The sequence below is a fragment of the Colobus angolensis genome, unplaced genomic scaffold (assembly GCF_000951035.1).
Source record: "Colobus angolensis palliatus isolate OR3802 unplaced genomic scaffold, Cang.pa_1.0 Scaffold48, whole genome shotgun sequence".
Lineage (NCBI taxonomy): Eukaryota > Metazoa > Chordata > Mammalia > Primates > Cercopithecidae > Colobus > Colobus angolensis.
The window spans coordinates 11,207,786-11,220,879 of NW_012118265.1; the positions used below are offsets into that span (position 1 = coordinate 11,207,786).

The 13,094-nt window shown below is 35.0% G+C and overlaps 1 protein-coding gene across 1 annotated transcript in view; it reads left to right on the forward strand.

The window, feature by feature from the left end:
* The window catches only part of PQLC2L (PQ loop repeat containing 2-like), a 47,740-nt gene that overhangs the window by 5,202 nt on the left and 29,444 nt on the right, over positions 1–13,094 (forward strand). Inside the window, exon 2 of the mRNA XM_011959032.1 lies at positions 4,632–4,740. Within this exon, the coding sequence (XP_011814422.1) occupies positions 4,660–4,740 (81 nt within the window). The 5' untranslated portion in view covers positions 4,632–4,659. The remainder of the gene's footprint in view (positions 1–4,631; positions 4,741–13,094) is intronic.

Genomic DNA, 13,094 nt, shown 5'->3' on the forward strand with positions numbered 1-13,094 from the left:
TTTTTTTTTTTTTTTTTTGGCATCTGTGTTCATTAGCGATATTGGCCTATAGTTTTCTTTCCTTTTTTTGTTGTATCCTTGTCTCGTTTTGGTATCAGGGTAATCTCGACTCATAGAATGAGTTTGAAGTACTCTCCCCTCTCCAGTTTTTTTGAAGCGTTTTAGGAGAATTTGGTATTCGTTCTTCAATGTTTGGTAGAATTCAGCAGTGAAATTATTACATCCTGGGCTTCTTTTAATAGGAGACTTTTTGTTATAGTTTTGATCTCATTATCTATTATTGGTTTGTTAAGGATTTCTATTTCTTCATGGTTCAATCTTGTTAGATTATAGATATCCAAAAAGTTATCAATTTCTTCCATGTTTTCCAATTTGTGGGTGGATAGATGTTCATTATAGTTGCTAATTATCCTTGTGGTTTCAGTTATTAGGTATCTTTTTAAATTTCTGAATGTGCTTATTTGGGTCTTCCCTATGTGTTTTTAGTTAGTTTAGCTAAAGGTTTATCAATTTTGCTTATCTTTTTAAAAAACTAACTTTCATTTCATTGTTTGTGTTTTTTAAAATATCAACTTCATTTATGTCTGTTCTGATTCATGTTATTTCTTTCCTACTACTAATTTTGGGTTTGATTTGTTCTTGTTTTTCTAGTTCCTTCAGGTTCATCATAAAGTTCATTATTTGAAATATTTTTACTTTTTTAATGTAGATGTTTATTAATGTAAACTTCCTTCTGAGTATTGTTTTTTCTATATTCCATAGATTTTGGTGTTGTATTTACATTCTAATTTGTTTCAAGAAACTTTTAAACTTCCTTTTTAATTTCTTCCTTGACCCATTGGTTGTTCAGAAGCATGCTGTTTTATTTGTATGTGTTTGTGTAGTTTCTGAGATTCCTCTTGTTACTGACTTCTAGTTTTATTCCATTGTGGCAAGAAAAGATACTTGATATGATTTCTTCTTATTTGAATTTTTTGAGACTCATTTTATGACCTATTATACATTATATTCTGGGAAATGTTCCCTGTGCTGATTGAAAGAATGTGTTCTGCAGTTGATGAGTGAAGTGTTCTGTGAATCTCAAATAGGTCTATTAGGTCTTGAGTGTAGTTTAACTCTGAGGTTTCTTTGTTGGCTCTCTGTTTGGTTGATCTGTCCACTACTGAGTGCAGTGTTGAAATCCCCTACAATACTAATTTCCTACTATGTGGCAATCTACCTCTCCCTTTAGATCTGTTTGCTTTATATACTTGGGTGCTCCGATGTTGGGTGCATAGATATTTATAGTTGTTATATCCTCTTGCTGAATTGACCCCTTTATCATTATATATTGACCTTCTTTGTCTCTTTTACAGTTTTTGACTAGTAGTCTATTTTATCTGTTATAAATATCGCTATTCTTGATCTTTTTTGGCTTATCTTTTTCCATCCCTTCACTTTCAGTATATATGTATCTTTATAGGTGAGGTGGATTTCTTTTGGCAGCACGTAGTTGGTCTTCTTTCTTTATCAATTCAGCTACTCTATGTCTTTTAATTGGAGGGTTGAATCTGTTTATATCCATGTTATTATTGATACGGACTTACTACTGCCATTTCGTTTCTTGTTTTCTCATTGTTTTGTAACTCCTCTTTTCCTTTCTTACTGTCTTCCCTTTGTGGTTATTTTCTCTGGTAGTACATTTTAATTTGTTCCTTTTTTATCTTAGTGTATCTGTGATAGATTTTTGCATTGTAGTTACTATGAAGCACACAAAAAACATCTTTTAGATAATGCAAGTTATTTTAAAAAATGACAACTTATCTCAGATCACAAGGGAAGAATAGAAACAAAGAAAGAAAAAACTTAAAAAAAAAAAACCTATACTTGAACTCCATCCCTCCTCCCCATTTTGACACTTTGTTGTCTTTGTTGATATGTTTTAATGTTGCCCATCTCTTAATAGGTTGCTTTACTTATCCTCATTTTTGATAGATTTCTCTTTTGGGCTTTATACCAGAAGTATGAGCAGATTGTACGTTGAAATTACAGTATTGGGTTTTTTTGAGTTGTCTTTGTACTTAATTTTACCAATGAATTTTATACCTTAAGTTGTTTGGTTTTTTTTTTTTTTGTACATTATTATTTTTTATTTCAGATTAAAAATCTCCCTTTAGCATTTCTGTAAGACAGTCTGATGGTGGTGAATTCTTCTGGCTTTTACTTACCTGGGAAAAACTTTATCTCTGCTTCATATTTGAAGGATAGCTTTGCTGGATGTAATATTCTTGGATGACAGTTATTTTCTTTCAGCATTTTGAAAATATTGTCCTACTCTTTCCCATCCTGCATGGTTTCTGTTGAAAAGTCTATTGCCACACTAATTGGAATTCCTTTATATGTTATTTGTTATTTTCTCTTGCTGCTTTTAGGATTCTCCCTTTGTCATGACTTTTGAGAGTTTGATTATTATATGCCTTGGAGTAGTCTTACTTGGGTCAAATCTGGTGTTCTCTGACCTTCCTATATCTTAATATTTGTATCTTTCTTGAGTTTTGGAAAGTTTTCTGTTATTATTTCTTTAAATAAGCTTTCATCCCCTTGCTCTTGCTCAATGCCTTCTTGAAACCAATAATCCTTAAATTTGGCCTCTTGAAGTAACTTTCTATATCTTGTAGGTAATCTTCATTCTTTTTCATTCTTTTCTTTTCTCCTCTAACTGTGCATTTTCAAATAGCTTGCCTTTGAGATCACTTTTGAGATCACTGATTCACTGATTATTCCCTCTGTTTTATCCATTTTGCTGTTGAGAGCCTCTACTAAATTTTTCCAATTTTGCAAATGTATTTCTCAGTTCCAAGATTCTGATTTTTTCAATTATTATTTCAATCTCTCTGTTAAACGTCTGTGAGGATTTTCTAAATTTCTCTTCTGTTTTTTTTTTTAGAGATCACTGAATGTCATTAAAACTACTGTTTTGAAATCTTGACTGGAGAGCTCACCCATCACCATCTTCTTAGAGTTAGTCATTGGTTTATTGCTCTGTCCATTTGAGGAGGTTATGGTTTCCTGATTATTGACTTTCTTGTGGATGTACATCTATATGTTCACATTGAAAGATTATTTATTCCAGTCTTCTCTCTCTAGCTTGTTTTGTTTTTATTAGATATTGATGCTTGGCGATTCTTTGTAATTTACCTATTAAATTTCTTAATTTTTTCCCTGCTAGGTCACTGCCTCCTTTTTGACACTAGATGATATTGAAAGCCCAGGTTTGCTCAGCTCTAACAGATGATTGGACCACTGTGTGTCCTGAGCGGGGCAGGTCTCAAGAGGCATATCCCAACAGTGTGGGAAGGCTGACTGAGTTTCATGCTCAGAGGAACTTTGGAACATACCTGCTCTAACATGGTGCTGCTCAGCAGCCATTCTGATTTAGTGTCTCTTTTGGCTGAGTTACAGAGCAGTTTTCAGGGATGGGAGTGGGTGTTCCACCTTCTCCCATTGTTTCTGGCTGCCTTAAGGGTATTTCTTCCTTCAGGCACTCATGATGTTTCCTGTGGGTTGAGGCAGGGACAGGCCTCCTACCAGAGAACTTAAGATGATAGAGAAGCTTGTTGTCAACCTCAGTTTCACTTTTTCTAGTGTAGAAACCATGAGTCAGGGGAAGTTTTTATGTGTTTGATGCTGGGCAGATTTCAGGGAGAGGTGTTACAGACATGAAAATCTGATTGTCTTACCATCTGCATGGAGCTTTTTTCATTTCTGTGTGGCCTGAACTGACTAGTATGCACAGTTGAGTTCTGGGATATTATTAGTTATAATCTCAGTGCTGTATATATATTTTTTGGTTTCCTGTAGTAGGAAATGAAGCCAGCTTGCTTCTATGCCACCAGCTTGGAATCCAAGGAACCAATCTTATTGAGTCCATACTGTTTTCCAAGCACAGTGTTGGTTGCTTTACATATGTTCTTGTGTTTACTCTTCACTCATAAATATGTCAATTGATGCTCAGGAGTTCACTTAATAAAATCATTTTGATAAAAATTACCAGAGACAAAGTTTTAACCAGATCTGTGTCCTATCCCCAAATTAATGCTTTGCCTTCTAAACCTTGCTGCTTTATCATTCACCTCTTTAAATAAATAATTTTCTTATGGCAGTTAAGTATTATTTGGTGCCTTATTAAGAGTAGCACCATGCCCCCCATTAATTCTGCTGAGCCATGTTGATGTTTTATGGCAGATCACAGGGAAGGGGCAGAGTGGAGTATGGGAACAAGAGTATTATCTGACTTGGAAGACTTGGGGCCTACTTTTCCCCTTGTTCTGACACTGAGAAAAAAACTGTTGTATTACTAAGATGGGGAAAGCCAACAACAGATATCTCAGATATGGCAGTATGATGGATTTTCAGGAAAGGAGAGAAATTAACAAGACAGAAAAGTTATCTGTAGCAATTTAACAAATAGCTTTAATGATGTGAGGAGCAAAAAGTAAATCTATATATACTCCTTCAGCAAGTAGGCAAGGTAAGATTTAAAAAGATTTTGAGTGATAAGATAGATAGGAGACCAGAGATTCATACTGGGCCAGTTTGCAAAGACACAGAGATCCCTGCTTCCCATTTTGAAAATACTGTCTTCCTTACAGAGTCTTCTACATTCATGCTGTAGAAGCTATGAAAATCATGGGAAACTATGGAGTCAATGCTGCAAACTCAAGCACTGATAGGTCCAGAGAGCACTTGACCTGTCTTAGAAGGAATGATATTGCGATTATATACATTAGCTTTTATTCATGGTTTCTGCCTCGTAACTCCCATAGCCCTTGTTATAATGTTGGGGTGCTTTAGGCCTCAGAAGTTGGCATCAGAAAACAGAATCTCTCTCTCTGACCTTCCCCGGCTTGCCTTTCACCTGCTTCTTTTTCTCCCCCTAGGCAGGCTTTTCAAACTAAAAATATACTCTATCCCTTACCTTTCTGTCTAGGAGCTGATCATAAAGAAATTCTTTGACTTATCTTGTCTGATTGTGGGTCATAAAACCCTCATTTCAGAAGGAGTCCTGCTCCATACCTGAAGGAAGGAATGCTACACAGAGAGGCCATGAAGAATCTGAACAGAAAAGGCCTTGCTGAGCTTGTCCATTCAGTCTATTAGTATTAGATTATGCACTTTTTGTCCAGTCACATTTCTACACAGTTGCCAATTATGGCTGTCCAGTGAAGTCTCTATAAAAGGATCAAGAGAACAGGGTTTGGTGGACTTCCAGGTAATTGAACACATGGAGGTTCCTGGAGGGTGATGCACCCAAGAAGGCATAGAGACTCTGTGCTCCTTCCTCCATACCTTGTCCTATGCATATCTTCTATGTGGTGTACATGGGTATCCTTTGCAATATCCTTTATAATAAACTGGTCAACAGAAGTTAAATGTTCCCCTGAGTTCTGTGAGCCACTTTAGCAAATTAATGGACTCTGAGGAGGAAGTCATGAGGACCCCAGTCAGAAGAACATGTAAAGCAACCTGGAGCTTGCAATTGGCATCTGAAGGGAGGGGACAGTCTTGGGTACTAAGCCTTCAACCTGTAGAATCTGACACTATTTCCAGGTAGACGGTGTCAGAATTGAACTGAATTAGAGGACACCTAGCTGATGTCTGCACAGAATTGCTTTCTTGCTTGTTTGTTATCTGGGGACAAAAAAAACACCACACATTTGGTCACACAATTCTGTGTTGTTGCTGTGACAGCAGAGGAAGGTCAATTTGTGGTTTTTCCACTCAGAGAAGGTGAAGCTCCTTCTCAGCCCCAGCCCATTGCAATTATGGAAAGACTACTCCAGTTGCCAGATTTTCCCGTTTCTAAGAGAAGCCCAAAATTTCTACTGATATTTGGAATTGCCTCATTTTTAGATATTGACAATAAATTTTTAAAATTTACAACCAAAGCTCAGAAAATTACCCAGTTCCAAGCTGTATTTGGCCACAGCCCTCTGGTATTTGTCTGCGAAATAGATCTTAGGAGGAAAGGACACAAAATTGAAGCTAGTAGCAGAAGAGGCTCAAGAGGAGTAAGGTGTGAACTGGGTATACTGCCTTGGCAAGGTGGCCTGTGATTCCTGGCCCCACCAGTGCCTGTTTCTGGGTTGTCAGGAAGGACTTTATCTTAGATTCTAGTTTCTAAGTCCCTCTCCTACCCAAGGTGGGTCCCAAGGCAGCCCTCCACTGTCTGGCTTTAGATAAGACCCTACAGCAACAAGCCAATGGATAACCCTCTCAGACCTATTGTTATCTATATGTGATCTTCAAGGCTGTGGTAGAGAATTCCCTTGTAAATAGAATGCAAAAGCAAGTGGGAAAATTTTCTTTTTTCTGTGTCAGTCAATAGTGATCATTAGCCTTCTCCCCATCCCACAAAATGCCTCTTCCTTGCAAGAACCAGATACTGTAGCCTGGAACCTTGTGTGATGGATATGAGGTATGTACTGAGGTGCCCTAGAATAAAGAAAAGTGGAAATCTCTCTGGATGAGATCCTCATGCTAGACTGTAGCCCAATAACTGGCAACACTGACCACAGGAGTAGAAATATTTATGATGCTCGACCTACATTGTCTGTCATTGATGTCTGTGTGCTTGGCAATTTGTACATGGTGATCAGTCATCACCAGGTCTCATACCTGCACTCTGTTATGAGTTCAAGACTCTCATGAAGTCAGTGAGAGGAATAGAAAGTAGGATGCTATATGATATTTGAATAGTATAGCACAGAGTATAAAATGATTTTTTGTGTGCGATGAAAATTCTTTATCTGATACTTCTAACTTTGTCTTAATTAATGTCTTTCATTCAGTGACTTCTGTTAAGTTTGCTCATATGGTCTGAGGAAATTGTGAAAGTGTGTTTTTTAAGCAAGGGAGAGAGTTAGTACAGAATTTTTGGTAAGTACTATTTACCGTTTTGGTGTTTGAATGACTTTGATCATCAGCATAATGACTGCGATCTGCCAAGATTGGATTTTATTTAGAATTTCTGGGAAAATACTAATGTATCCCATATAGCACTCCTGTGGAAGGAATGACCTTCCTTTTAAGGGTGACCTAAACTATCAACAACCATAACAAAATCTGTTTTGCCACCCTACCATGGTGGCTGTGTAATTTGTAGATGAATCCTGGTCAGAAAGCTGGACTGACATCTAAATATAAGTATATTCTTTGATGCCTAAATTGCATCTTGAATGTCTAACAACAGGATGGCACATATGAAATATTTGCAAGAGCCTACTAACAAGCTTCATAGACTAGCATTTACTGGCTGTAGTGGACTGATAATTGCTGTGTGTGATGTGTGAGATGTGTGAGCTTTCTCCTTTTATACTAGCAAACAATTTAGAAGAGTTTAGAAAGACTGAAACTGCCTGAATATTTGCATCTGAATGAGAGTTTTGGAATAAGACTGGTTTTTTTTTTTTTTAAGACAAAAGATATTTAATAACAAAATTATATCCCAATTCTTGTAAAAAAAAAAAGTCCAAAAGTCAATGGAAATTAATTTTTCTGTCCTCTGTGCTCTTTGTACCATTTTTTTTTAAGAAAAATGTATTTATTAGAGAATAGGAAAACAACAGGGTCAAAAAAAAACAAAAGATAATTCTTTGAAGAATTCAACAAAAGTGATGAACCTTTAGCTAAACAGACTAAAAAAGGAAGAGAAGATACAAATAAATAAAATCAGAAATTAAAATGGGAATATTGCTACTTACCTTATAGAAATAAAAATAATTACAGGAAAATAGTGTGGACAATTGTAGGCCACCAAATTAAATAGGCTGGATGAAATGGACAAATTCCTAAAAACACACAATCTACCAAAACTGACTCAGAAAATATTAAAATTCTGAACATATCTGTAACAAGTAAAGAGATTGAATCAGTAATCAAAGTTGTTTTCTTTTCAACAAAGAAAAGTCCAGAATTGAATGGCCACACTGGGGAATTCTACCAAGCACTTAAAGAGCATTGACATCGGTTCTTTTCAAACTTTGTCCAAAACATAGAAGAGGAGGGAACTAACTCATCCTGTGAAACCCATATTACCCTGATAGCAGAGCCAGACAAAGATAACCACAAGAAAAGAAAACTAGATATCAATGCCCCCTCTGAATACAGATACAAAAGTCATTAACAAAATACTAGCAATCTGAATTCAACAGCATATTGAAAAGGTTATACACCATGGCCAAGGGGGATTTATCGCAGGAATGCAAGGGTGGGTCAACATAAAATTCAATGTAATTTTACATAGAAAATTAATCAATGTAATACACCATGCTAATAGAACAAAGGAAAAATGCCACATGATCATCTCAATTGATGTAAAAAAAATGCATTTGACATAATCCAAAATACTTTCATCATGAAGATACTCAGACAGCTAGAAACACTGTGACACTTACTCAATATAATAAAGGGAATTTATGAAAAATGCTCAATGGTGAAAGACTGAAAACTTTCCCTCTAAGACCAGAAATAAGACAAGGATGTCCAATTTCACCACTACTGTTCAAAATTGTACTGGAAGATCTAGCTAGGTCAATTAGGCAAGAAAAAGAAGTAAAAGGCATCCACATTGGAAAGAAAGGAAGGCATCCAAACTATCTTTTTTCACAGCTGACGTGATTCTATGTATATAGAAAAATTTTAAAAAACTACTATAGCTAATAAATGAGTTACTAAAATCTCAGGGTACAAAATCAACACCAAAATCAGTGTGTTTCTACACAACAGCAATGCACAATCTAAAAAGGAAATTAAGAAAATAATTCCATTTACAACAGCTTCCAAAAGAATAAAATGCCTAGGAATAAATTTAACCATGGAAATAAAAGACTTGTACACTGAAAATTACAAAACATTGCTGAAACAAATCAAAGAAGAACTAAATAAATGAAAGGACTATGTGCATGAATTAAAATGCTTAATATTGTTAAGATGCAATACTACCCAAAGTGATCTACAAATTCAATGAAATTCTTATGAATATTTTAACAACCTTTTTTTAAATTTACAGAAATGAGAAAGTTAATCCTCAAAGCCATATAGAACTGCAAAATGCCAAACAATATTGAAAAAGAAGAATAAAGTTGAAGGACTCATAATTTCTGACTTCAAAACTTAACTATAAAGCTACAGTGATAAAAAAAAAAAAAACACCGTAGTACTGGTATAAAGTAGACATAAAAAAATCAATGGAAATAAACCAATACATATATGGCTAATTGATTTTTGACAAGGGTGCCAAGACTATTCAATAGGAAAAGAATGGTATCTTCAATAATGTTTCTGGGACAAGTACACATGCATACACAAAAATGAAATTGGACCCCTACTTTACACCATATATAAAAATTAACTCAAGATGGATCAATGGCCTGCATATAAGTGCAAAACCTTAATACTCTTAGAAGAAAACATTAGGGTAAGCTTTTATGGCTTTGGGCTCAATAATGGATTTTTAGATAGGACACCAAAAACTTGAGCAACCAAAGAAAAATGAAATAAATTGACCTTCATAAAAATTAAAATCCTTTGTGCATCAATGAATATTATCAAGAAAATGAAGACAATTCATAGAATGGGAGAAAATATTTGCCAGTCATATATCTTATAAGGGTCTAGTATCTATATTACATAAAGAACTCTTATAACTCAAAAAGAAAAAGACAGACAGCCCATTTTTTAAATGGCCAAAGGACTTGAATAGATATTTCTCTAAAAGAATATACAAATGTTCAATAAGCACTTGAAAAGATATTCAAAATCCTTCATCATTAGTCATTAGGGAAATGCAAACCAAAACTACAATAAGATAGCATTTCACATCCACTAGGAAGACTATAGTTTAAAAAAATGGAAAGTAGCAAGTGTGGACAAAAATGTGGGGCAACTGGAAACACTACTATTTGGCTGGTGGGAATGAAAAATGGTTTAGCCACTTTGGAAAACATTTTGGTTGTTCCTCATAAAAATAAGTAGATTCACCATATGATCCAACAATTCCACTCCTGGATATTAATGCCAAAGAATTTAAAATAGGTGTTCAAACAAATCTATGTACATACATGTCCACAGCAATACTATTCACAATAGCCAAAAGGTGGAAACAACCCAAATGTTCATCAACAGATGATGAATAAACAAATTGTTGTGTATGCATACAATGGGATATTATTCTGCTATAAAAAAGAATGAAGTGTTGATACATGCTACAATGTGGATGAACCTTATCAGCATTATGCTAAGTGAAAGAAGACAGACACAAAATGTCCCATATATATGACTTTATTTATATGAAATATTCAGAATAAGTAAATCCACAGAGATAGAAAACAGATTGGTGGTTGCCAGGGGCAGTAGGTAAGATGGGGAATGAGGAATTACTACTTAATGGGCATGGAATTTCTTTTGCATGGTGAAAATATTTTGGAACTAGATAAAGAATATAGTTGCCCATCATCATTAATATACAGGAAACCAGTAAGTTGTACACTTCAAAATGGCAAACTTTACATTATGTGAATTTTACCTCAATTTTAAAAAATCTATTTAGGTATGCTTCTCATGTACTAAAATGCACCCAATTTAAATGCATGTCAATAAATTTTGACATATATGCAATTTCATGTAACAACCACCTCAATCACAATATAGAACATTTCTATTCACCTGAAGTTTCTTTGTACTCCTTTTCAGTCATACTACCACCTTGAAACTCCTAGGCAGTCACTGATCTTTTTTTCTCACACCATAGATTAGTTTTTCTTACACTAAAATGTTTATAAATCAAGTATGTGTTTACTATTTGAAGGCAAACTTCTTTCACAGTATGTATTTGAGATTTGTACATTTTGTTGATATATCAGTAATTCATTCCTTTTTAATCCTAAACAGATTCCCTTGTATGACTAAGACACATTTTTTTCACTCAGTTATCTATTTGTATTGTTTTCAATTTTTGGCAATTATGAATAAAACTTTAATGAACATCTGTGTACAACTCTGTGGTGGGTATATTTTTATTTCTTTTGGGTAAATTCCTACAAGTGCAATTGCCAGGTTGAAGGTAAGCATATGTATATTTACCCTTTTTTTTTTTTTTTTTCTGAGACAGAGTCTCATTCTGTTGCCCAGCTAGGCTGGAGTGCAGTAGCATGATCGCAGTTCACTGCAACCTCTGCCTCCTGGGTTCAAGAGATTCTTGTGCTTCAGACTCCTAAGTAGCTGGGATTACATGCATGTGCCACCAGCTCAGTTAATTTTTGTAATTTTAATAGAGACAGTGTTTTGCCATGTTGGCCAGGCTGGTCTCGAACTTTTGGCTTCAAGTGATCCACCCACCTTGGCCTCCCAAAGTGCTGGGATTACAGGCGTGAGCCACCATGCCCAGCCTGCTTTATTTATTTATTTTTTTTAAGCCAGCCTTTTTTCTGAGTACTTGAAACATTTGACACTCCATCAGTTGGGCATGAGTGTCATATGTTCTAAATCCTCACCAAGAGTTGGTGTGATCAGTCTTTAATATGAGATATCATAATAGGTGGGTAGTTGTATCACATTGTGGTTTTAATTTGCATTTCTATAATGTTATATGATGTTGAGCATATTTTCACATTCATTTGCTATCCATATGTCTTCTTTGGTGAAGTATCTGTTCAAATCTTTGGCTCATTTTACAATTTTTTTATTATTGAGTTTTAAAAGCCTTTTATATATTCTGGCTACAAGTTTTTTATTCAATATGGGATTATTCAAATATTTTCTCCCAATTTATGGCTTGTCTTTTCCCTCTGTTGAAAGTATTTCAAAGAGCAGATGTTCTTAGTTTTAGTGAAGGCCAATTTATCTTTTTATTTTTCTTTTACATTGTGCTTTTGGTGTCTTACCCAAGAAATCTTTGCCTAATTCAACATCACAAATGTATTATTCTGTGTTTTTTTCTAGATGTTACATAGTTTTAGATTTTACATTTGACCTGTGAGGTATTTGGAATTAATTTTTGTATAGAGTATGAAGTATGGATGGAAGTTTCTCTGTGTATAAAGTATCTGGGTTATTTTTTTGTTATCTTTCCTGGAAGCTTTTAAGATTTTTTTTCTCATTATTATTTTTATTACTGGTTTGTAGCATTGTGATTTTGATATGCCTTAGTATGGTTTTCTTTTATTTTACTGTTTGTAGTTTTTTGGTTCTGGAATTTGTGGACTGACATTTGTAATCATGCTGTTGTAAGAGATATTGATACTTTAATTTCAATTTTCAATTATTTGTTGCTGGTGTGTAAAAATAAAATTTGATTTTTATATATTGATCTTGTACCCTGCAATATACTAAACTGACTTGTCAGTTCTAGTAGTGTTTTCATAGATTCTGTAAGTTTTCCTTCAGAGATAAACAAACCCATTGTCTGCAGACAAAGACAGTTTACATCTTCCTTTACATTCTGTTTGTCTTTAATTTCTTTTTCTTGCATTATAGCACTGGCTCCAACCTCTGTTACCCTGTTAAATAGAAGTGGTGAGACCAGATTTCCTCACCTTGTTCCTGATGTTACAGGGAGCAATTTTTTGTATGGTCCTAATCTTGCCTCATTATTAAGGCAAAACTTTTCTCAGTATTCTACCCAATGTGTTGTAAGTTATTAGGTTTTCCAGTCTGAATAGTGCAAACATGCACTAGTCCTGGCTCTGCTGGAGATCCAGAGATTTTTCCTTCTAATCTTTTTTTTTTTTTTTATACTTTAAGTTCTAGGGTACATGTGCACAACGCGCAGGTTTGTTACATATGTATACATGTGCCATGTTGGTGTGCTGCACCCATTAAATCATCATTTACATTAGGTATATCTCCTAATGCTATCCCTCCCCGCCCCCTCCCCACAATAGGACCCAGTGTGTGATGATCCCCTTCCTGTGTCCAAGTGATCTCATTGTTCAATTCCCACCTATAAGCGAGAACATGCGATGTTTGGTTTTCTGTTCTTGTGATAGTTTGCTGAGAATGATGGTTTCCAGCTACATCCATGTCCCTACAAAGGACATGAACTCATCCTTTTTTAT